General features: G+C 49.1%; 10 protein-coding genes across 10 annotated transcripts; 6 read left to right on the forward strand and 4 right to left on the reverse strand.

Annotated features, from left to right (window-relative positions):
• Positions 1–261: 261 nt before the first annotated feature.
• On the forward strand, positions 262–819 carry G6M90_00g020530 (uncharacterized protein; the record flags this gene model as incomplete). Its single annotated transcript, XM_014693007.1, has 1 exon — positions 262–819. One exon carries the CDS (start codon positions 262–264, stop codon positions 817–819), a length of 558 nt encoding a protein of 185 aa, XP_014548493.1.
• Positions 820–1,461: 642 nt separating this feature from the next.
• Positions 1,462–4,878, forward strand: G6M90_00g020540 (uncharacterized protein; the record flags this gene model as incomplete). Its single annotated transcript, XM_066129857.1, has 8 exons — positions 1,462–1,725; positions 1,779–1,802; positions 1,856–2,048; positions 2,107–2,490; positions 2,549–3,245; positions 3,307–3,570; positions 3,624–4,626; positions 4,837–4,878. The coding sequence occupies 8 exons, from the start codon at positions 1,462–1,464 to the stop codon at positions 4,876–4,878; spliced, it is 2,871 nt and encodes a 956-aa protein (XP_065985779.1).
• Positions 4,879–6,392: 1,514 nt separating this feature from the next.
• HET-E1_1 (Vegetative incompatibility protein HET-E-1) lies at positions 6,393–8,271 on the forward strand (the record flags this gene model as incomplete). Its single annotated transcript, XM_014693005.1, has 2 exons — positions 6,393–7,275; positions 7,349–8,271. 2 exons carry the CDS (start codon positions 6,393–6,395, stop codon positions 8,269–8,271), a joined length of 1,806 nt encoding a protein of 601 aa, XP_014548491.1.
• A 1,629-nt stretch (positions 8,272–9,900) lies between these two features.
• Positions 9,901–11,615, forward strand: G6M90_00g020560 (uncharacterized protein; the record flags this gene model as incomplete). The annotated part of the gene is made up of 2 exons (XM_014693004.1): positions 9,901–10,385; positions 10,445–11,615. The coding sequence occupies 2 exons, from the start codon at positions 9,901–9,903 to the stop codon at positions 11,613–11,615; spliced, it is 1,656 nt and encodes a 551-aa protein (XP_014548490.1).
• A 461-nt stretch (positions 11,616–12,076) lies between these two features.
• RAD5B_0 (DNA repair protein RAD5B) lies at positions 12,077–15,862 on the reverse strand (the record flags this gene model as incomplete). Its single annotated transcript, XM_066129858.1, has 13 exons — positions 12,077–12,115; positions 12,166–12,264; positions 12,319–12,469; positions 12,532–12,717; positions 12,784–13,651; positions 13,709–13,890; positions 13,949–13,982; positions 14,050–14,276; positions 14,335–14,439; positions 14,502–15,100; positions 15,147–15,446; positions 15,567–15,694; positions 15,757–15,862. The coding sequence occupies 13 exons, from the start codon at positions 15,860–15,862 to the stop codon at positions 12,077–12,079; spliced, it is 3,024 nt and encodes a 1,007-aa protein (XP_065986043.1).
• A 553-nt stretch (positions 15,863–16,415) lies between these two features.
• Positions 16,416–16,792, reverse strand: G6M90_00g020580 (uncharacterized protein; the record flags this gene model as incomplete). The annotated part of the gene is made up of 2 exons (XM_014693002.1): positions 16,416–16,706; positions 16,766–16,792. 2 exons carry the CDS (start codon positions 16,790–16,792, stop codon positions 16,416–16,418), a joined length of 318 nt encoding a protein of 105 aa, XP_014548488.1.
• A 2,265-nt stretch (positions 16,793–19,057) lies between these two features.
• G6M90_00g020590 (uncharacterized protein) lies at positions 19,058–19,742 on the reverse strand (the record flags this gene model as incomplete). Its single annotated transcript, XM_014693001.1, has 2 exons — positions 19,058–19,589; positions 19,642–19,742. The coding sequence occupies 2 exons, from the start codon at positions 19,740–19,742 to the stop codon at positions 19,058–19,060; spliced, it is 633 nt and encodes a 210-aa protein (XP_014548487.1).
• An 88-nt stretch (positions 19,743–19,830) lies between these two features.
• arg-6_0 (Protein arg-6) lies at positions 19,831–20,370 on the forward strand (the record flags this gene model as incomplete). Its single annotated transcript, XM_066129859.1, has 1 exon — positions 19,831–20,370. One exon carries the CDS (start codon positions 19,831–19,833, stop codon positions 20,368–20,370), a length of 540 nt encoding a protein of 179 aa, XP_065985868.1.
• A 1,246-nt stretch (positions 20,371–21,616) lies between these two features.
• CHI1_0 (Chitinase 1) lies at positions 21,617–22,633 on the forward strand (the record flags this gene model as incomplete). Its single annotated transcript, XM_014693000.1, has 1 exon — positions 21,617–22,633. One exon carries the CDS (start codon positions 21,617–21,619, stop codon positions 22,631–22,633), a length of 1,017 nt encoding a protein of 338 aa, XP_014548486.1.
• Positions 22,634–22,887: 254 nt separating this feature from the next.
• G6M90_00g020620 (uncharacterized protein) lies at positions 22,888–24,075 on the reverse strand (the record flags this gene model as incomplete). Its single annotated transcript, XM_014692999.1, has 1 exon — positions 22,888–24,075. The coding sequence occupies one exon, from the start codon at positions 24,073–24,075 to the stop codon at positions 22,888–22,890; it is 1,188 nt and encodes a 395-aa protein (XP_014548485.1).
• Positions 24,076–24,650: the final 575 nt, after the last annotated feature.

The raw sequence follows: 24,650 nt of genomic DNA on the forward strand, positions 1-24,650 counted from the left end.
AGGCCCCGCAGCTGAAACGCCCTTTTGAAGCAACGTCAGGCAACAAGTCGAGAGCAACTAGCATAATGGTAAACAAAGACGTGGCAATCGAAGAAGTTATCAGTCCCAAGTTCCCTTCCATTGTCGTAAAATAATGGACTCTACTTATGATTTGTTCTCTTAAAGTGTGCAAACACCACTGACAGAACTTCAAACTGTTCTGTATCACTCACAGCAACGCTTCTCATCCTTTGCCCGTACTTCTTTTCGCCCAAAGTCACCATGAGTAATAATGACACCCCCGTGGCCTTTGTTAAGAAGTGGATTCTGCAGCAAACTCGTCTAGTCCTCCCGCCTACGTGGAATGGTGGTTGGGAGCGATGGGCCCAGGGTCAAATCGCAATATTAATGGAAGGTCAAGACGGGTACCAGGTCTGGACAGAGCAAAACATCTATCTCGATCACCCCAACTACGCTGTTGATCTCGAGTTTCGAAAACCTCCTGGTGTGAGGGGTGTTCGAAAGTTCCTCGAGCTCAAGTGCTACAGCGAGGTTAACGAAGACACAGCCTACCGGTTCATCACTCGGGTGTTGGAGGACTTTGACAAGGTCACTAAGCTGAGGCTGACGCGCGGTGTGCCCAACGAGCCCGACGCAAAGGGGTCGACTCTGTGGGTTATTGGCATCTCGCAGAAGCAGTTTAGGGACGACATCACGCGCGCCGGGCTGGGTGAGGTGAACTGGCTGCGGTTTAGGCGTGAGGAGGCCGTGAGTTCTGGGGGTAGCGGCGACCGGGGCACATTTGATATCTGGTACTATAGCTTTGTAAACAACAAATAGGCAGGATACTCATCAGCAGGCAATACTGCGCAGAGTTTTGCCCGAGGTGTGCGGTAGGCTAATCGTGGGAAGCCTATGATACAAGGGAATGACTTAGATACTGAAAGGCTATCGGTAGTTAAAACGCAATCTATATGTTGCGTCTGGAATCAAGGTAAAATGTTTTCTTTTGGAAGAACATTGTGGGCAGGGTGGACATTGATCGATGCGACTGATATGTTTCGGTATTGGAAGTGGAATACGCACGCAAGACGACCGTGCCTAGATTGTCGCAAAGAGACGTTAATATGGATTTCTGATTCAAGAAAGAAGGCTTGAATAATGTGGATTAAAGCTCCATCTAAGGAGGTCTCAATAACTCGTTCCCAGTGGTCAGGGTTAGGGTTAGGCGCCAAGTCCTTTTGGACGAGCCGATGAAGAACGCGTTTTTCTCATACCAGAGTCAAGGAAATGAACATGAATCATAAGACAAGGGGAGTAAATCCGTAATCCTGCAGATGCTGATAGCTCTCCCACACCATCCGGCCGCCCTGCAACCCGTCATCATGCAGGCTTCCCCGCGATTACCAGATATGTGCTCAAGTCACCGTGGAGGATTTCGCCACAAAGTCCCCCTGTTTTGCTGCAGAGAAAACGCTAACCATGGCCAGCGGTCATTACGGATCCGTGCTCGTCACAACGCTCGAAGAGTTCAAGAAAAACTTGAGTAAACGAGATATAGAAGAGTTTAAGCGGGTTACAAAACAGGAATTTGACGCGAGCATCGGGAACTTGCAGGCAAGACAGCACTCGCAACGGCGATTGCAGAACATGAGTCGACTGAAACGGTTCCTCGAGACAATGGAACAGTTTTGGAATGTAGCGCAGGTATTGTGTGACCACGGCGAGATTATAGCCTTCGTCTGGGTAGGTGGTATCTGAGTAACGATGCCGCGACACAACGACTGACTTCTTTCCAGGGGCCGACCAGGCGATTGTTGCAGGTATGATGCACGGGTCCTTTTCATCAGTGCCAACGAATGACACCTGTGGGCAGATATCGAGCTCAGTTGCCGAGGCTTTCGGCCAAGTCCTCGATACATATGAGCGTATGGGAGACAACCTACCACTTCTTGGCCACTATAGAGATTTCTTCTTGACTGAGCCTCACATGGTACAAATACTACAGCAAATGTATCTAGATATCCTTGACTTTCACAGGATTGCTTTGCAGTACTTTCAGCAGCCGCGTGAGTCCTGATGTCTTACACTTCTCACTTGGCAATTTTGCTAATGCTTTGAGCAAAGAGTGGGAGCGGCTCTTTAATACGACGTGGAAGACATGCAAGTGTCGTCTCTCCGACAAAATTTCCAAAATTGCTCGTCATCGAAGTCTGATTGAGAGTCGTGCCACCCCATCCCAGGTTGAAGAGTCGCAGAGAGTTGGGCAACGAGAAGATTGTCAACGGGACCAGGAAATGGATTTCGAGCAGGAGAGCCGATTTAGAGCGGTATGTAGCTGGTTAAACGCCACAAGTATCGAGACCGATCAGTATTATCATTCCAAAATTCGATCAGAGTATCCTGGCAGTGGACGATGGCTTTTGGACAACGCAACTTTTAAAGAATGGTTTGATCCGCAATTTCCTACAATTCCTCCTCTACTTTGGCTCAACGGTATACCTGGTGCCGGTAACTAGTTCTTGACCCGATGCATGAAGTCTGGAAGATGATGCTGATTGTAAAATAGGGAAGACTATCCTGGCGTCACTTGTCGTGGAAGAGGCACAAAAGCTCCCGACCAAGCCAACAGTGCTATTCTTCTACTGCAAGGATAGTAACTCCGAAAGGGACAATTTCCTCGCCCTTGGCCGGAGCTTACTTGCTCAACTTCTAAAAAGTGACAAGGGTTTACAGCCCTATTTCTACCAAGAGTGCTGCGGTAGTACAGGAGCTGTACTTACTTCCCCAGGAGTAGTTGAGAATCTTCTCATACTTGCGTTCAAAAATTGCCCCTCCGCATACATAATTATTGATGGCCTGGATGAATGTGTAAGAGAACAGCGGAAACATATTACACAGTGGTTCAGAAAGTTAGTTGAAGATCTCCCCAGTGATAATCCCGACAGAATACGCTGTCTGTTCGTGAGTCAAGATGATCGCCATGCTCGAAAAGACTTTACTGGACTTGCCAGCATCAAGATGAGCCCCGAGGACAACAAGGGCGACATTGATGGTTACAGTCAAATCCAGGCAGTTGAGGTCCAACGCAAGTTTCAGCTTTCGGACCAAAAAGCAAGTGAGGTCTCTGGCATCGTGAACAATTCTGCCAGAGGCATGTTCTTGCTCGCAAAACTGATATGGCTAAACCTGCTAGGACAGACATCAGTCAGTGGCTTAGAAGAAGAACTAGAGGAACGCATTTTCCCAAGGGAGGTCAATGATGCGTAAGTGTTCAGAGGGGCAAAAGATGGCCTTGATTCGTTCCTTTGACTAAAACCATCATAGCTACCGACGAATTATGCACAGAATAAAGACGCAAGCGTCTCGTGCCGAGTTGCGGGACGCGTTGATGCTCCTTGGGTGGCTCGTGTGTGCAAAAAGACCGCTCAGATGGCACGAGGTCCAAGGGCTAAAGTCTATCAACCTGGATAAGCTCTCAGTTGAGTATGAACGGCAACGATTTGTGGTGGCTCCTAAAGATCTATGCGAGTCTTTGGTGGAGGTCCGAGTAGATGGAACTCTCGAGTTCGTTCATCAAACTGTGAAGTTGTGAGTTCTCCAAGTGCATCTGAAGAAGCCGCCTCTGATAACGAGTCCAACAGCTTTTTAATTGAGGATAAGCACGTTGATCAACCTGTTGAAGAGCTCAAGATGGCGTGCCTCTGTATCGACTACTTGAACCTCCCAGCCTTTATACAGCCCCCGACTCAAGATGCAGTGCTCAACGGGGATTACGTATTTATGGACTATGCAGTCCTGTACTGGATTCGACATCTGGAAGCAGGTGTTGTACATGCCGATGCTCATCAACAACTGATGAACCAGCTTGCCGAATCATTGGAAGTTTTCATCCACCACCATTGGTCTTCTCCGACTGCAAAATTTGCAGTGTCAAATGGAAATCGTGACAGACTTCAGTTCTTCAAAGGCTTGCCTTTCTACGATAAGCTTGAGAAAACAATCATCTCGACAAGAAAGCAGCTAAGCTTCTTCGGACAGATGAAACAGGGCGAGATTGCTCTGAATCTTGCAAACATTGTTGTCAAAGTACGCGCCGTTATGGAAAGCATACTGTCCTCCACGATAGGAGTAGAATCCCCCGTGAGAGAAGGGCTCCAAGAGAAATATGGTAGCAATCTCTTCAAATGCTACAGGTTTAGCTGCCAGTCTTTCACGGCAGGGTTCTCCGCGGCTCACGAACGCGACAAGCATATCGGACGGCACGATCGGCCGTTCCGATGTACAGATGAAGCGTGTACAGGGTTTCTCCTTGGATTCATATCGGAGAAGGAACGGGATAAGCACATGAAAACCACGCACGCAGCGGCAGATATACAAGACGGGAAATTCCCAACGGATGAAGATGTGCGGAATAGCGTGGCAGAGGCACACGAGGTAGAGAGGGAGTCTTTAGAGTCAGAGTCCTCAGAGTCTTCTGAGTTTTCAGAGTCTTCAGAGCCACAAGGAGCCCTTGTACCACGACAATCGCCGAAACCAAAGCGGCCACGACAAACATCATTCAAGTGTCCGCATTGCCCGGCCACCTACAACAGACGGTACAATTTGCAGTCACACCTCTATACGCACACGAACGAGCGGCCGTATGTATGTAGCGTATGTGGGACTAGCTTTTCGAGGCGCAGTGATCACAAGCGTCATAAGAGCACACACACAGGACGGAGGCTTTATTTTTGCCGTGGTAATCTCAAGAACGGGGACGGATGGGGCTGTGGGAGATCGTTTGCCCGCACAGAAACGTTAAGACGACACCATGAGTCTAGAGTCGGCCAGCGATGCCTGCTCCCTTGGTTACAGGAGCAAGAACTCGAAGGACAGGGCCAGATATCAAACACGTAGAAGACGATGAATGATTGAAATATACCATAGAAGATGTCTGAGAAGGAAAGTAGAGTACGAATAGGCATCTCGGCATTTCAATTTGAATTATACATGTGGTATTAGGCGTCCAGAGGGCTTGCGTACGAAATTTCTCCCCCTGAGGCATAGATAGATCAGGAGGAGTACCGGGCTGTGAGGAAGTGCCCTTGAACAGACCATCATGTATGGTAATCTCGACCTGCTTGACAAAACTGATACGCTGGCAGACGAAATGGTGGAGGGGAGGGAGAAACGCGACGCGGTTCGCAACGAAGTTATGAAGAGGCGAGCATGGGGTGAGAGGGGATATGGCCAAAGTTAACAGCCTCGCCAGAGAATGTGAGCAAGTTTATGTCACTTTTTTTTATCATTAAACTGTTTAAACTACCGCCCAGTCTGGTTTACGTGTATACTCACGTCGCGATGCCGCGTCATTCCCGGCTACCGCAGCCAAACTCGATCAAGAGGAGGACCCTGTAGAAAGTAAATTACGACTCAGCAAGGTGACGGGACACCCCAAGTTGAAATTTGAAAACTGTCAAAGGGTAGGCTACCGTCTGCTTGATTGGCTACTTTTCGCATGGAAGAGGGAACTCAGCCCAGGAATTACGGCTCAGCGTTTTTTATGAGGGCCTGATACCGAAATGAAAATCGAAAGCTGCCAGAGGGTAGTCTCCCTTCAGTCCCATTGGACAGTTTTGAGGGAGCAAGCCCCTGGCGTTTGGCCAGCCTTGCTCTGCGGAGGCTTGGAATCCATGTCTCATTAGGCTGCAATGCATAAGGTAAGTTAGTACGGAGTACGGAGTAACTACTCAGTACAGAGAGTCCAGATCTGGACCATTCGTGGAACAGACAGCTCAGCTAATGCTGTTGGCTGCCTAGGACACCAACCGCCCCCATCATCGCAGAGTACGACGTAGCATTGTTCCTTCTACTGGTCACTTTTATGCAGAGTCACCCTACCTGATAGTCATCCATATGATGCAGATGTCTTAAAATGATGTACTCGGCATTGGCATTGGTAGTAGGCACTTCGTTATTGCATCATCCGCAGCCTTACAGTTGAGTTTATCAACAGCCATTCCAGCCGGGAATCGAGGTAAATTAATGGCGCAAAATCTGATGTCTGAAGGTCTGAGATGCGAGCCCTGAAAACCCGGGAAATTGACATGGACCAGCTGACCAGACTCGACTTCAGTTTGCGGAGCTGGAAACCCGGGGACGTAGCCGGCAGCGTAGGAGAAACAAAATGGCATGGGTTTCAGCAAATCATGAATGGACAGGGCAGCCCTCAAGTCTAACCATCCTCAGGATCTACAAAAATCGATGTACTTTTGTCTCAGCCACCATGTCGTGTCACATTATCCTCCGGGCGGGAGGCCACCCACGAATGACACTCGTACTCCGTATTCTTCCCAACAAGATCTTTCTCAGCTGTTTCATCATCAGAAGTAACGCCACGGAGACCAAGTTCATCGAGTAAAGCCGGATCCATGCGGCTCTTGAAAACAGCAAACTATGCGCTCTTTGAGGCACACGACATCCCAGTGCCTTTCCCACACTACGCCATTCTCTCCCACACATGGACGTCACCCAAGGAAGAAATCACCTACCAGGACATTAGGAAGAGAAAATCAGATATAGAGAATAACATCTACAAGCAAAAAGGCTGGTCAAAGCTGACAAAGTTCTGTGACCGCGCCGCAAAGGATGGGTGGGATTGGGCATGGATGGACAATTGCTGCATCGACAAGACCAACCCTGCTGACATACAAGAGGCTATTAATGCCATGTTCCGATACTACCAGGATGCTGGCCTCTGCTACGCATACCTCGAAGACGTGGATGCTCTCGCGGCACTTGAAGATGCAGGTCTACACGAGGATGAGGATCCAGACGAGATCGCAAATCTTAACGATATTGCTTGTCCCGATAGCCTTGCCTATGAAGCTCTTCATTCCGATTTCATCAAGGCCAGGTGGTTTTCCCGAGGATGGACATTGCAAGAACTGCTTGCTCCCCACTACTTGGTCTTTGTTGATCGAGAGTGGCGCCGTATCGGCAGCCGGGAGACCTGGGCCTCGGAGATCAAGGAGGCGAGCAGCATCGAAGCCCGACATTTAACGTCTTTCAGGCCGACGGATTTTCAATCATGTTCTATAGCAATGAGACTATCCTGGGCGTCTCGGCGGGTAACAACCGTCCAGGAGGACGAGACGTACTCACTATTGGGCCTGTTCGGGGTCAGCCTCCCATTGATCTATGGCGAAGGGAGATGGCGAGCGTTTAACAGGCTCCAGCGCGAGTTGATCACAGTTTATAACGACGACTCTATATTTGCCTGGACGGTAGAGCAGCCAACAGTATCAGGACAGAGTTGTCACCCATATGAAGGCACGGTGCTTCCATACCAGGTCTTCTTGATTCAAGCTGACTTTTTGCCATACAGGCAACAACTCTGGATGGGGCATCCTTGCAAGCTCCAGTGAGCAGTTTCGGGGTGCTTCCGAGATCGAATCCTTGGGCCATTTCTCTAGCAGCTTCTCCATGACCAATCGAGGTTTAGAAATGAGAGCCAAGCTCATTAGGCACAAAGGAGACCCTAGCTTGTGCCTTCTCCGCCTGAATTGTGGTGTACAGCCCGGCGGGTATGTTGGAATATACCTTAGGCATGTTTACGACGCCTATGATAGAGTACATGTCCAAGAGCTTTGCGACATGGACAACCTCGACCCCAATGATTGGGAAGGAGAACGTGGGAACTCGCCGATTCTCATTCGAGTGAGTAGTTCTGCGGACACACTTACTCGCTCATCGATATTTGCTTTGGAGTATCCTGCACATATTCGCATTGGCACCAAGTACTTCGTGGACTTTAGCCCTTCAATGATTGACAGCAGGATGCAAGTCTTTGATCAAGATTCTCAGTCGACCCTACTTCCCGACCTGACAGAGGATGAGCTCTTCACGGAGCCAAACAGAACAATATTCATTAATATTGAGCTTCTGACCGAGGGATTCAAATGGGAGCTTGACGTGATAATCAACCTAACCGAGAACGGTTTCCCTTCTGTCGGTGTTTTGGGACGGGCAAGCGAACCGTGGGAGCGGCTCGGGGATCCCTTGGGGCTGGCTTCTCAACGATATGATGCGTTGGCCAATTATCTCCATTTCAGAGTACCGTCGGAGCCAACATACCCAACACTTGCTGTGAATGAGATCAACAATTGTGCCGTTGGTGTCTCCCTCCTTCCTAGGCCGTTGCATGGACGGCTGCTCAACCAGCCACCGGAGATGGCAAAATTCCTTTCGTTGAGGGAGTACGTGCTGAGAATTAAAATCCGCAGACATATACCGCTGAGTTGTGCATGACAGAGCATGGAAACCTTGATCTTTGCTACGCATTGTCTCTCGCCATGTGCGGGCACCCACTGAATGACTGCCTCGAGTTTTTGTCTTCTTCCAAGAGAGAAATCCCGGCGAGCCTTGCCAACAAAGCTCCGTCGCAAGATCAGTGCGGGCTGGCCCATACTGCGGCGGCGGCTACAGAGGCTCTTGGAATCAAAGCTCATCGTTGTCACTATTCCCTGAACTGTTGATAAGCCCATCCCGAGCCACAGACTGGCTCTGGTGAAGAGCAACTAGAGTCTGCCCACTAGCCCATTCCAGTGAGCTGGCCTCATCCTCGTCTTTGAAGTGGAAACCAATCTGGAAATATGCCGTGTCCCATGTCGTGAACCGGGCTCGTCTAGCCTGCTCGTCATAGTCTGGTGCCCACTCAAACATGTCACCCTGAAGATGACGAAGTTGATACATCTGTTCCTCTCTGCCCAGGAATAACAACTCCAAAAGATGCGCGTCTTTTAGGCTCTGCCGGGTTTCGATGAAGAAATTACCAAGCACGTTTCGATAACGGCCACAGTAGACGCCGAGCGGCCGCGGGTCTATCCCAGGAGATCGAGGATAGTCTCGCGGATGTACTGGTAGGCGGGTTTGCCCGAAAGCTTCTCGATGACTGCACCGGCGACACTATATCCCCAATTATTATATACCTAAGACTTGCGGAACGGAGCAACCGTATTTAAGCGAGACACGGCTGGAAGAGTATCGAATGGAGCAAGCATGAATTCCAGGTCATCCTGAAGGGCAATAGACATGTCTCCAGATAGACCCGTGCGATGCGAAAGAAAGTCAACCAGAGCCACCTTTCCATCCAGATCCGACTGCTCAGGCTGGTACTCGGGCAGTATATCCTGGATTGGCGAGGTCCAGGTGACTCCCGTATGCTTACCGATGAGCTGCGCCAGGCTTCCGGCGACAAAACCCTTTGTGAGCGACCTATTCCGTACACGGTGTCTGATGTTGGCGGCAGCTTCGCAGCGACATCTCTGTGGCCGATGTGCGTCGTGTAGATGTTTTGGTCCTCATGAAAGACGCCAATCGAGGCCCCAGGAAGGCCCGAGATGTCACAGATTTATCTGATGAGTGGTAGAGCGTCACTGAGACGGTTGATGACGTCTCCTGGCTTCATAGCTGTCTTTGGTGTCATTGGCTGGCATCAGTCGCGATTGTTGTTGTTGACTAGGTCTGATGACAACGTAAGCCCTTGTCATAAGTGTAAGTAGTGGAGGGTCAAAATTCGAGGCTTTTGGGGCTGTTGAATTCGGCGCTTTCGAAGCTTCTGTTGGATTCGAGGCTTTTGAAGTTGTTGAATTGAAGCTGGTAGGTGGCTTTGGAAGGTGCCCACTGCCTACAACACTAAAACGGCAGGTTCGCGATGATCCACAAAGTACGTACCAAAGCGCCGCTTTGCTTAATAATCAGGGTATGAGCAGCTTGCGTACGCCGGTTCTGAGATTAAGCGTGCCGCCACAGATCGTTCTCTCCACTTTAATAGTTGTGGCGCAGCTGCCAGCCAGGCACGGGAGACAGTGTTTTCCCGCTTTCGCCTCGCCCCTATTTTCTCAAACATATCTTCAATTCTTACCATCAGACCCAACCATGTCGGCTGGACCGATCCTATCTCAACTATGGTGTTCATTTTGGGCACAATTGGTGAAATTGCCACAATATTTGTCACAGCTGTTTTGCGGGCTTCTTCACAGGGGTCAGTCGGGGCATGGATCACGGGGCCCTCTATCCTCCACATCGGCAGAGCGCGCCAAAGAGCTTCTCTTTTCCCCAGATGAGCTCATTCCCGGTGGCCAACTTCACAAGAGTACGCCATATCCACTCACTCCGCAGCAAGTGGAAAATTCTATTGAAACGTTTATTGCCTCAATAAACAAATCTGCCATTTGTGCTCTAGCATCAAGACATAATGGCGGGAAAAGCTGTAGGATTATCGACCAGCGGAATGGTAGCTTTAACATTTGTTTCTTTGTTCTCTTTGATGCCGAAGATGTCAAATGGGTTGTTAGAATACCGATTGAACCAGTTATTAGCAATACCTGGGCCAAGGTCGTCAGTGAGGTCACCACTATAAAGTACGTTTCATTATTATTTTTTGCCTGAAGAGTGGGCTACTACTAATTTGGCTATTCAGGTACATCAAGTCGAAGACGACGATTCCATGCCCCGATGTCTATGGGTACGGACATGAAGACACATTAATTGAAGGTGTTTCAACACCGTTTATGTTAATGGAATGTCTACACGGCCAACAACTTAGCACAAGGGCGGTCTTGCACGCAACCGAGACTCAACGAAGGAATCTGTACATTGATCTTATTGATACTCTAGCACAACTAAGACAGCTCGAGTTCCCGGCGGCTGGCTCGCTGATTCCAAAGTCAGAAAGCCTGGACAACGAATCAGACCCTATAATCGGTCCACTTCTCTCTATGACTGTTAATGAGTTTGAACGACAGCGTGCAATGCCACAGGCTACAGAAGTTTATACATCTATGAAAGATTTTATAGATCTTCACAGCCACATTCTATCCGAGACATTTCAACTACCGGTTCAAGAACTAGAATACAGACAGGCTAAGATGGAAATATTTGCGCTGAACAGCATAGCGAAGGAAATCCGTACTTGCAGCGAGTTACAAGAGCCTAGTCACTTATTTGTATTAGCACATCCAGATTTAAGATGTGGTAACATTCTTGTTGATGATGATTTTCATATCCTTGGCATCATTGACTGGGAGTTTACACATACAGTCCCCCGACAACTCCTGTTACCGCCACCATGGATCACAGGCCATGACCCTGACACTCTCCTTGTTATAACAGGCGTTCCACGTCACCAAATCTTACAAGAGTTCAGCCGTGTTCTCCAAGAAATGCATGAGGCATCAAATGGATGGACGTTGCTGTGGCAGGACTGGGGATTTCAGCAAGGCATTCATCTACAGGTGGAAGGACCACTATTAAGGCTATCCCCCGTATCTCAAATATTGCGCCACCCCTCTAGCCTTATGGATGTGTATTACTCGTCTATTTTCCAACGCATTTTCGGATCTGCAACCTGCAAAGACGTGGTCATCAACGACTTTTTTGAAGACCAGGAAAATCGAGAACTTGCAATGCGTGTTGAACTTCAAATGCAGCGTTCGGGGCGCTATACCGATCACTTGAAATCCCGCGGTTTATTCATTGCAGACGAGCGATCTCAACAGCTTCAAGACGTCCTGACAAATTTGCAAATTTTAATGCAAGCTAGACAGGAAGGTCTTGAGAAGAAAGGGAAGAATTCGATATCTTCCAGATAGGATTTATCAGAGCTGCGTATTGTCTTGGACTCGTGGGACTCGAGTCTGCAAGGTCCTGCTTCTGCTACGGAGTACATCACGTCAGGCGTGATAAAAGTTTTCACAGTCTCGAATGTAGTAAGCTGGCCAATGATGGCAAAGACGTTTCCTCCACTACAGGTTTTTCGATCTGAACCCAGTTCCAATACCCCGCACGCTGAGCCATAATTTGGGGGCCACGAAACCGCCTATGACGACATGGAGCATCTCGAAGAATGTCTCTCTCCACCAGCTAGCTCTCCGAGTCTCACCTGATTTGTTTGTGTTGTAGTCGTAGAGCCTGCATGTCCCGTTTGCTCAACCATGGTCCCTCACACATCATATAACAACGCTCTTTACTCTGTACAGAAGAATCCCACACGATTCTGTCTGACATTGAATCATGATAACGCAAGGCATGATTCCACCCTGTGTACCACTATTCAGTTCACCTGATCGCCACGATGAGTTTCGACCATGTTCTAAGAAGCGTCAGTACTACTATGGCAATGTAGTATCGCAACTCTCCTACCAGCAGTGGCCGAAGGCGCTCAGATACCATGTCCTTGTCTTTGCCGAATCCCCCATCCACTAGCTGAAGCTTCTTTCTCTGACGACCCAAAATGTTACTCTGCAACACGTTAGCTTATTGCCGAAACATTCCTGGACCGCTGCGAAGGGCTACCTCTTCAATCGTGTCAATCACCACGTATCGCACGATGGTGACGCGTGCCGTCTGGCCGAGCCGAAGCGCTCTGCCAATTGCCTGAGATTCAATATATGGGTTCCACTGTGGCTCTAACAAATAAATGCGTGATGCTACCGCCAAGTTTAACCTGCAGATCTGTTAGCAGTGTGTCCAACGACGTATAATAGAAGGGTCTGGTCGAATATGAACCCAACTGCCCCAGTCCCGAGAGTCATTAGCAGAATATTTGCTCCGCTAGGGGATCGAAAGTCATTCAGTACTTCGATGCGTTTATTCAAGGAGAGGGAACCGTATATCATGTTGTATTTTATCCCGTGAGTATGGAGAAGTTGGCTGACAAGGCTGAGCGTCTTCTTCCAGCATGAAAAGACGATGCTAAAAATCACAACAGTTCAGTCACACTACCAACCCACTAATTTCATGTCGTGGAGAGCGAAATACCTCTTTTCCGTAGAAAATCTGCGGATGTCAGACAAGAGTTCCCGCAACTTGGACGGATAGCTTTCAGGCCGATCGAAACTATTGTTCTCGGGTCCGGCATGGGACTGTATCTGTCTTCCGGTTGATGATGAAGTGTTTAGAAGAGTCAGTTTGTTTCCTCCTTCAGAGGCGCAAGCTGGACAGCGCTCTTTGCTAGCACGATGGCCAGGCTCGCAGTTACCGCAGACCAAATGGCAGCAGGAGGATATGAATCTGCCGCCGTCCGTTTCCGCAGTCTCACTGATGTAGAAGATGATTCCATTACAATACGAACACACATTCTCTTCTTGCTGTTGCAGATAGGTTAGTGCTTCATCGGGATCCGCCGGAAGCCCAGTCGATCCCGATTGCAGAATAGGGTTCGTGCTGCCGTTGTTGCAGTATAACCGTAGTTTCATGAGGGTATCAAGCAGGAACTTGTTTGAAGCGCCCTTTAAGCGACCACTGACCATCATGTCGAGGTCAGTTCTGCACTGTAAAAGTATCTTATTGTACTCCGAATACTCTGCGGCTGTGAATTTGACTCTTCTAATTTCCGAAACCGGGTCTGGCAGGTTTAGCAGCTCCCTTGTTCTTCGAATACATATACTGCGGAGTAGTACTCGGAGGTTTTCATAGCGGGTTCCCGAACCGGATACGATTGGATTGATGATGAATTTCTGAAACGAAGCAGGGTTTTTTAGGATCGGAACCTGGACGAATGAGACCAGTGCTCCGAGATCATCGAGTTTGTTCTGTATGGGAGTGCCGGTGAGACACCAATGGTGATGTGACGAAAGACTAGCAACAGCTTGGAATTGCTTCGTGGAGCGATTCCGAATGTTATGGGCTAGACGGGGAGTAAGATACCACAATCACTTGATGACGGAAGTGTGCTTGCACATACCCTCGTCTAGAACAATTCGAAACCAGTTGATATCGGCTAGGGCATTCTTACCGCCACAGAAGTCAGTCGCCAGTGTAGCATACGTGGTGAACACAATCGCCCGCTTGTGAAGAAAATCTGTTTCTGTGTGCCTTCCTAGGCCGAGGTACTTGTAAAAGGTAAGCCCGCCGGAATAGGTGTGTCTATATTTTGCGCGTAAGCTAGGTAGCTGGAAACCGTTCAGCAACTGGCGGGTCATACTTGCGAATTTCGTGAATCCAATTATCAATCAAGACTAAAAGCTCGATCAGCGGAATTTACTAAACGTCAAGTGGTAGCATAGACACCGAGGAAAGCCTTACGTGAAGATGGTGCTACAATGAGCGTTGCCTTGGAAGGAGCTTTCTTTGCCGATTTATTTGAGAACAATTGGATTTGAGAGGAAAAGAAGTCCTCTGCGCGGCCGAGAGAGCCAGCCACGGTTGATAGCATGACAAGAGACTTTCCCAGTCCCATTTCATCAGCAACAATGCCCCCCTTAGTTTCCTCTTGTTGTGGACGCTTTGCTCCGCTAAAGATGTGCTGATAACTGTACAACTAGACGTTAACGATGCTCATGAAAATGTATTCGAAATATGGACTCTAACAAAGGCTTGTCCCCGTCCAAGTTGTTATATTTCCACAAGCTCATCTCAGAGGGGAGCGAACTAGTCTCTCGCTGGAGAATAAAGTCGATGGCTTCCCTTTGGTGGCTATTTTTGATGGAAATGAAGTTAGCATGCGCTTTTCCAGATGCTTGACGCTTACATCTTACGGTAAAAGGGTACTCCTTATACGACAATCGGCGGGAAGCTGTCGTAGAAGAACGGGGTGTGATAGCGAATCAAGAATATGGTTTATCATGGTTGTAGAATCGTTGACGACAGATTCACTCTCAGTGCGTAGGTTTGCGGGATCGGCTGCTGGGGTCGCCGACGGAAGGACAGCTTCCACTCGATCTTGTTCTACATACCCTTCTATTTGAAGTATGTGTGGATTGTGGTACTCGACACTTTTCAACGAGTATCGAGGTAATTGTAGAAAAATGCCAGATTTAGACAAAATCCTGCCAATGTCTTCAGAGTTCGCTCTGATGCCGTAGATGTTGATCTCTATTGGAAGAATCGTTGAGGTTTGGTCGCCATCCCAGTTTTCTCGTATGAATGCCCGGATGCTGGCCTGTCGCCCAGTGACGGCCTGGTGGAGGGTTCGACATAGTCCTTTGCTTAAACGCGCAAGCTTTTGTCCATTATGCTCTAATGTAAAGTAGTTGCCTGTTTGTACAACTAGGATGGGATAGCCCGGGTCTTTAAACGCCTGATCGCATGATGATAAGAACTCTTTACTGCAAAGCTGAGCCTCTATATCGATGATCTAGAAAGTGTTAGCTTGGTTGGTGGTATCAGATGGATTGTTTTACACTGCCAAAACAGGTGTCTAGGCCTGCTTCAAGATTCAGTGTTTCGCCGGACAGCGTCGGCTGTCGAGACGATTTGTTGAGAGGTCCTTGTTTCTCTGTCTCAAATGGGAATGCCCGTTTTAGTGAAAGATCCATCTTTTCTGCATTCACAAAACGGGGGGGGACGTCTCGTCGTAATAGCAGATTGTGAAGCTTATTTTGATACCTCACCACCAAGCGTTTTGAAGGTGTTAGTGACTCTGAACTGTTGATGTTGACAATGTCGACGGACGAAACAGTATCGGCGTGTAGCAACACGTTCTATGGGTAACAATCAATATCCTTGTTAGCTGGCATAGTACTCCGTAGGTTGGAAGAAATGCGAGAGCACTGCGAGAGCTCTGATGACAGGGTTCGGTTCAGTCGACTCCCCTCTCTTACGTGGCGCTGCCGGATCATCATTTGCTCTGTGGCGGTGCTCCTGGCTGACTCGACTCTAGGGAATGTAATCTGGTTGAGCGCTCTTAGAGCCTCATAGTACACGGCTTGACCAATTATACTCGCTTGGACTGTTACACAAAGAATGAGGCGTCCTATCAGGGGCAAACTTGGGCCGCTAATGCTAGCTAACTGGTAGTAACAGCATGAAAGTCCGATTGCGCGGCGACCTTTACCAGTATGCGGGCATTTGGAGAAATAACCTTGAATTCCAAGACGGCGCTTCTCTCTATCACCATGAAGAACTCTACTGACTGGACACCTCCATAATGCAGACTTACACGCCTACGTGCGTCTAGAAACAGGGAAAAGCTGATCTCTGAATCCCAGTCGGAATCATAAGTATGGACCCTGGCGGCTCACGGCTCTAACATCGTGAAATTATACATCTTCGGCTACAAGAAGACCCATCTCAAAGGTTCTTCCTTTCAATCGATTCGCCATGTAAACAGAGAGCCTGAAAGTTGTCCACCAGGTTCCAGGCTGTCAACGGGGAAAGAAGTACAGGGTATCTACAACTAAGAGATGTACAAGGTTTAATTATAAAGGCAGTTGTGGAAGTGTGGCATTTCCCTTTCGCCTGGCCTAGTCAAATAGCGACACAAACTTGGTGCTCAAAGAGAGCAACCCTCAGTTACATCAGAGAAAGGCCGTCAAAGGAAACACTATGTCAGAGTGTTTTGCTATGAATTATACCAAGTCTCCAAGTAAACATTTTCAGCCTCGCTCGACATTTGGCCCAACCATCATGATTGCTGCCTACCCAAAGATATCAAAACAAAGGAGCCATATTTATTCAGCAGTCCCACCAGACAGGTGCCCGTTAATAAAAGTACTAATGTTCCTGCCCTCATTATCACTGAGCAGCTGGAAAATCAACTTGTTCATGAACTTGGGGGCCTCATGCCCTGGGGCGGTGCTTCTCCCAAGTTTGAGCTTGGTTGCGTCAAAGACGTAGAATTCATTGGAAACCCGCCAGAAGACATTGTCTGCGACCTTGTCCTTGACTTCGTAGTACCATTCGTCGAGGATGTTGAAATTTGGTGCAACAATGACATATCTATAAGACCAATCGTCATTGCTCTATTCACATTTGTAAGAATATGATCCAAGGACTAATGTGATGTGGAACAAGTGCTCACATTCTTGGCATAGGCGTAGAAAACCATGATTGTGAGGATGACGAGACGCTTAAAATCGTGCCAAGTATTGGAATGGTGTTGGAGAGTCGTCGAGCGGAACCAAAGCATGGCATACCTTCGTTCTTTAATAGCTACTTCGTCCTGGTGAATATCGAACCCGCATAATCTGACACAGTGTCCATGAAATTTAGTAATACGTCAACCGGAGTGAGGGGTAAATGATGTGTCACTTGGAATTCATGGAGTTTTGTCAGATTCACCAAGAGGATGTTGCAGAAATTTTCGTTTAAGCCAGGGTCTCGCCCAGCAGATTACGTTGAAAAGAGACTGGATGTGACGCTATATGTGAAACACCAAGAGCTCATACCACACCAGCATGCATTGGGTTGCTCTTGTTTCCATTTTGGGCCATCTGCAGGTCGTCGGCCTGGATCGGTTGATGTCCAAGATTTGTTTCTGCTCAAGTATTAAGAATGGTGCCTGCGGGGTAGCAAATCATGGATAGCCTCGAGTCAGCACACCACCTGTATCTTCCCACCATTTATGCCGCCCGTCATATTTTGTCTCGGAATGTTCCCGGGCAGATATCTTGTCATCCCGTGTGAACCGGCCATGCCCGAGCTGACTCGTTCTCAATGACGCCTTGCCACAAAAGCCAGAAGCTGGCGCGTCAAAAATGCAATATATCTGCTGCCGTCAAGCGGGGTACTTGTGCGTACTGACAGCTGAAATATATGAATCCGCAAGACTTGCTTATTGCAAAGGATCAATCATGTCGCACATACACAGTACTACCTAGGCGACGAAAAGTTTCACAAAATCACCGCACCGACACAAAGCCAGCTAGAATATTACCAAGTCATGTTAAAACTTGATTACGTTAAGCCGCAGAACTGCAAATGCTACCCTTTTCTGGCCGTGTGGCGGTGAATCAATAACTGAAACGACTTTTTTGTTGTCTCGACTGGACGAGACTGGGTTGTTTTTTAAACCATGATAGCCAACGCGCCCAAACCGAGACACGTGTTTCATATTAAAGTGTCCATATTAAAACTGGATGAGCCAAACATCCACCATGAAGCGCAAAGTCGGTCAATTCTGCAGTCAAGGCCATTGGATATCGCCATGACTTGCGTGATGGGAAGCGTCTTGGCATTTCGAGATGGATCCTGCCCTTTGTTTCTCGGAACGAACTTCTCGGAGACGTTCAAGCTGCTGTGCTGAACCTGACTATAGAGCTGAGAAAGCATTAAGCAAGTTGCCGAGCTCGAGTGTGCGGATTCTGTAATACCACAGTCTAATCGTGAATTGCTCGGCGGGCTCACTCTTTTTGCTAGGTGCGCGTATCCCCCTACTATTTACTGGATTTAAGTTATTCTTATACATACTCAAGTAATAGATGGCTAAAATAAAGTATATATTAGTATATTATAATACATAGCTTAACAGCCAGGTACCTGGTGGCGCGTGAGCGCACCTAGCAAAAAGAGTAAGCTCGCCGAGGAATTCACGTCTAACCGCCGCCATATCACCGCTGTTAATGTGAACAGTATCCAAGTATCTCCTGGACATTCTAGACAGTATCAGAAAACCCCACTCTCGTCTTATAATCGGCCTTCGACCCGACATCGATCCATCTCCGGCATTATTTCCGATGCCCCACGCCGGCGAAGATGCTTCAACATCCCAGGCGCTGTCACTTGGAAAAACCCATGCTTGGAACCCGATTAAATCTTCTCTTGGCCTGCCTTTGCTGTCGCTCATAGTCCCCCTTGCTCACAATAGGCTGGAGAAGTTATGTGTGCATATGGGAGCAGTATCATGGAGTAAATTGCTTTCAAGGCTCGGTTGCAGGTGTCTTGGCCACTCTCAAGACAAACTCGTACACTCCGAGTGTGATCACTGCCGACGGAACAGAGCGTACTAGATGCGGCGTCAACCCGCCATATAATCCTCGCCAGCCCTCCACTTGCCATATGATTCGAAAACACTGCAGGAGCCCAGAATATCCTTGCTGGCCCTTCTCTGCCGGTGCTTGGCGCAATCGCGTTCTGACAACCTATCAAAGATTAGCTTGCATCAGGTGGCGGGTAGGAGCTGTAATACTTCGTGAGGATACGTTATTAAAACAGCCGCTATTTTAGCACAACCAGCGGCGCCGCTTGTACTGGTCCAGTTGACGACTTCACCGAGGGCCGGGGTATCTGTGGTTGTGAATTTGGCCAGCGATGCATGAAAGGCCGCTTTGAGTCGTTCATACAAGACAAGATGAAGAACCGTTTCAGCCGTACCCTAGTAGCTGGCAGTCAGCCCTCGGTAGAGCCCCCGTATGCCCTCGGACCGTACGACTTGCCGTATGCAATCCAAGCTACCACTATATTGACGCATTAAAGCACCGTGATGTGATTGAGACATGTCGAGTTGCAGCCGGGTCTTGACGAACCAAATTGGATTCGTTACCGTTGCAGTTGCTAGGCCTGCGGCGACAGCTCCCAAAGCATGCACAATGGGCTCGTCAGACCTAAAGCCTAGATACTGAACGCTGAGCTGTTTGCAATTGCCATAGACGTAAAATTTCACAGCGGTTGCAGGGACAACGCCAGCTAGGCTAGGCCCAAGACCGCGGAACAAGCCATGCCACCCTTCGCGTCCCCTTATTGTGCCAATGGTACGGAATGTGTCATAAACATGACGAAAGGGGCTTTTGAACGAAGAAAGCCCGGATTTTGAGTCGTGCGCCGGAGAGGCATATAAGTCTGATTGAAGTCGAGTTCTTAATACGTCGAGAGGTGAAGTGATAATGGCCGTCACCATGCCACCAGCCCTGAGAATATGTCAGTCTGCCGTCATCAAGTCGGAGCTCTGAAAGACCTTACGCGCCGGCGAGCAGGTGTACCCAGGGCTGTACCTGAGGCCTCTTTGCTTCATTGACCGCAGGATGCGGCGGATGAGTAGGCTCTTGGGTACTCAGCTCCATAATTCTACGGTTTCTGGACTTGTAGTGCAGTGCAGGAATGGATATTTTTACGGTTCAAGGTCACTAATAGCCCGGTTCGGTAGAACAAATGTCCGGGAACCAAAGAAGTAGGAAGCAGATAGTATTTACAGCTCATATTGCAACTATAATATCGAATTTGTTATCCCATGTAGAAGCAACCGTGCTAGCTCTCAAAAAAGCTCTTCTTGAAAGCCAGAATAACCTTGATACTGAGGCTACAGATGCTGAGGCTACAGTCGATCGCTTTCTAGAGTTTCTGAAGGTGAACCCGTTTACTGCTTATTACGACGAGAACATATCAGGTTTAGCTATCATTCTTCCACCTTCAGCAGATAAGCCCACCGCTACTATCGCTTCTCTTACTATTACCAAGTTTGGATGGCTAAGTAACTTGGCTGAGAATATGCGGTCAGCTATAAAAACGGACAACCCCTCTTTATGTTGGAGGGTTTCAGAAGAGGATGAGAATCTCGTCTGGTTCTTTGAGAAGGCTGATGGGAGTTTCAAGCACAACGGTGGCGTCCTCTTCTATTATGGCTCCGACTTTGATGCGGATGGCCTAGATTCCTTCTCGACGACTCTACCTGCTATCCATACGCTGCGATAGACGGATCAACTTCAAGTCTCGACTTCGCCAAACTCCCAACAGTCAAAGCAACAGCAGACATGCGGCTCTTTGACCATGACTCGCAATCAAAAGAGATGTACTCGGCAACGACGAGGCTTCTTGACAACTACATTGTGTCGGTGAAAAATCGGTGGCTGAAGACAGGAAGATTATGTGGTCAAATGGACTTGGGCGGATAAAGCAGACTGCATCGCAGAGATCATAGCGGAATCAATCAATCCAGTGTCCTCTTACAACTTGCATCTTCTTTCCTTCTAAATGCCCCAAGGCTGGCCCTTGTCGTAATCCAGGCGACGGCATCCCCATTAGGGATGAACTACGGTCTCCAGGACTGGCATTATCGGACTAGGCGCTCGCGCTGACCTCACAATCGCGTAGCGTCTCCAGTAGGCGGCCAGTTCGTTGGTTAGAGGGCTCGCTGGCTTGATTCGAGGTTAAAAGGGAGGTTCACAGGCGACTCTTGGAACCGGACGTCCTCCGTGCGAGCCGGAGATGGCGTAGGCATAGTACCCATACGAACAGCAGCACATTTCCGATCAAGGAGAGAGATATATAAGCTCTTCTCCTTTGTAATCCTCGCCTTACATTATCTCGTTATATATCCAACAGCTAATGTCCCTAGCCTATTTTACAATAGCTTACCTAGCTAATGTCTTGACTTACACGACACTCCACCTCTCTCGTCCATCATTTAAAAATATGCTTGCGCCCTGTGCCAGGTGAAGTTGCGGGACAGCTTCTGATCCACGACAGGTCCTTATAAATAGCATCTTGTCCCTCGTTTCCCCTTGATCCATACACAGCAGACTGTACATCAAGTATCGGAATGGTGGACCTGTGTAATGGCCAGCGTTGACACTGCGGCAGCCAGTCCTAGATTCGGTCCCTGCACTGTGCCCATACCGCTCACAAGTGCCGATGTACAGTGTCCAGGCGTCGCCCCATCGCACAGTGTCTCAGGAACACCTGCCTCAGCATTGACTCGAAACCTCAAGGCCGGCCACCTCATATCCAAGCTCACTCTCCGTCCAACATCTCTTCTCTGCGCCGGCAGGGCATACATGACAGCATTCAAAATACTTCCGTGCGCAACTAATCCATCAAGCCAAAAAAAAAAACCCAACTCGGCGCCCCTCCGCCCTCAATCCCACAACCCAAACAAACCCCATCGGCTTGCGACCAAAACTCCAAAACCCAACATCACCAACAGGCCTCAGCCCTCACAATGCCACCCATACCGCCGCACAAACACCCTCTCCCCCGCATCATAACCTACTACCAAACCCACCACGCGCCCTCAGGCGAACACATCTCCGTGCTCCCGCTCCTCACGCAGCCCTCCATATCCCTGACGCACCTCATCCTCGCAGCATGCCACATCAACGCGTCCCCCTCCCAGCTCACCCTCAACGACCACCCCCCGTCGCACCCACGCTTCCAAACCCTCTGGGCCGAGCTCCGCGTCCTCCAAGCCTCCGGCGTCAAAGTACTCCTCATGCTCGGCGGCGCCGCCCCAGGCACCTACCAGCGCCTAGACTCAGAATCAGACCAGTTCGAGTCCTACTACGCGCCGCTACGACAACTCATCCGCGACAAAAACCTAGACGGCGTCGACCTGGACGTCGAGGAGCCCATGAGCCTCGCCGGCATCATCAGACTGATCGACCGGCTCAGGGCCGACTTTGGGCCCGGCTTCGTCATCACCCTCGCCCCCGTCGCCATGGCGCTGCTAGACCCGGAGAAGAACCTGAGCGGCTTCGACTACGAGGCGCTCGAGGTCATGAGGGGCAAGGAGATTGCCTGGTACAATACGCAGTTCTACTGCGGGTGGGGCAACCTGACAAACACCCTCATGTACGACCTGATGCTCCAAAAGGGCTGGAGCCCCGAAAAGCTGGTCGTGGGCGTCGTCACGAACCCGGCCAACGGCTCTGGCTTTGTGCCGTGGGAGATGCTGTCCGCCATTTTGGCCATTTTGCACAGGCGCCACCGGAACTTTGGGGGCGTCATGGGCTGGGAGTACTTCAACAGCCTCCCTGGTGACGCGAGCCGGCCTTGGGAATGGGCAGGCAACATGTCGTCGTTGCTGAGAGCACACTCTCTGGGCCCTGTTCCAACACCAGCCGGCACAGATATCCAGCCCAGTGTCGACGGCGAGGTGGACCCGGATCCTGTTAACAATCGTCCTTTGGAGGTGCCCAAGAGTTTTGACTACTACTCCGATGGCACAGACCACGAATAGAGACATGACGAGGGAATAATAGCTAGATTCATAACACCATAGACATTGTTTCACACCAGAAGCAGCATCACTAGACACATAGGTAGAATTGAGTCTATTCGTTCCAAAAATAGGCAGATGTCTAGTGTAAAGCCAGCAACATAATCATGAGTCCACCATGCTAACCCATCTCAACATATCAATATCAATCTGAAAGCAAGTGCCATATATCTGTCCATGCGTGTTTAATCGGTCACACCCCATCAAACATCCTTTCAAACACAGGCAATCCAAGGGTCGCATTGCCCCTTGATGGTGAAGTTGTTGAACTCCGGATAACTGCCCTTCATGGATTCAATGATTGGATTGAAGAAATTCTTGTCAAAGCGTCCAATCTCACAGATAGAACATGGGGGAGTGAGGAAATTATCGTAATGAGTCTTGTACGCGAGGCGGCCAACTACATTGTTGGTGCCCAGATCAGTTGCCTCCAAGGTGAATGATTCAGGCATCACAACCCAGTTTGGAGAAGTGTTATTGGGGCCATTTCCTCCCGGAATGACGGGGTTCTGGTTGAACCACAAGCTGTTGAGCCCAACATCGCGCAGAGCCTTGATCAGGAGAAGAGTCATGTGAGTGTCTTCGTCAATCTGAATTCCGGCGCAGTCAATAGTGATGTTGTAGCCAATACCACGGGCTGGTTCGCCTATGCAACGGCCAGAGTTCTTGTCCCAGACGAAATGGTTGATGAATGACTGCCAAGTATCCTGCCAGTTGATGAATCGAGGGTTGACGCCCGCATAAATGCTCAGAGTACCCTTGTTGGGGTTGTAGGTGGGCACCGGCTGGCCTGATGTAGTAGTGACAGTGGCAGTAACGGTCTTGGGGGGCTTGGTATAATAGGTGGTAGCGGGAGTGGCAGTAGAGGAAGTCATGGTAGATGGGTGATCCATATCGTCAGGCCGAGACGGGGGTTCGTTGTCATGATTACAAACAAAGGCAGTCCAGCAAATGGCATCATGACTGACAGTCTTGTTGATGGCTGCACTTACAGGGCGTCCCCGATAGGCCCAGCAGTTGAGCATGTTCTTGCCATCCTTGCTGGAAACAGCACTGCCAGCTTTGAAGCCATCAGGAGTGCCATCTTCGATGTAGGCGGTCCATACCTCACCATTTGGCATGGTAGCAGTGACTCCCTGGGGAATCCAAGGGTATATTCCGTCCTTGTATGGTACTTGAACGGCCATGTCTGGGGCATTGGGATAGTTGGCAGCAGAGGCTGGCCATTTGATGTCCTTGTACCAGTTCATCTGGCGAGAGGTGGACCAGTCGGGGTGTTCCTTGTCGTCCCCAATGCCGCAATCACAGAGAATGAGGTCGCCCTTGGAGGATTTCTCACTGTAGACCATAGAGGTCAGACCGAGAATGGCAACGAGGCCGTTGGTAAGCTTGGTAGCAGGCATGTTGGCGAGGAGGAGAATGGTATTTTGGCAGAGGTTTGCAACGACGTGGACAACTCTGTAGATGGGAATGAGTAGAGAGATAAGTTGAGAGAAAGGGAAAAGAGGAGAGATTGAGAGGAGAGATTAAGAGGAAATTCGAGGCCGGCTGCCTGCTGTTTCCTTCCCAGACCTGTCACTTACACGGAAGGAGCTGCCAGCTGGCACAGGTGCCACTGGAAAGTGTGATCCGGTTTCGGGGTAAATTATTTGCCCGAAAATCGCAAGTTTGTGTTCAGCAGAAAAGTTTGGATCGTAACAGGACTTGGAGACTTGAAAGACTCTATTTTCTTTAGTCAAAATTTCGATCCAGTTGAATGATGCCGTATACAGCTGTTTCATAACCAATATGGTGGTATGGCAAAAAAGAAACCGCAGGGTCTGGTGTGCGACTAATGCATGATTCCGCGGTCCATTGCCAAACTATATTTAAACTAATTCCATAGAATCAAATAGACTAATACCGCTCAATATCATTTTTAAATGCCTCGAGCAGGCTTTTGAGCAATCGTGGCCAAAAACATGCAACTGCTTCGCCT

This window comes from Metarhizium brunneum, chromosome 1, assembly GCF_013426205.1.
Source record: "Metarhizium brunneum chromosome 1, complete sequence".
Classification (NCBI taxonomy): domain Eukaryota; kingdom Fungi; phylum Ascomycota; class Sordariomycetes; order Hypocreales; family Clavicipitaceae; genus Metarhizium; species Metarhizium brunneum.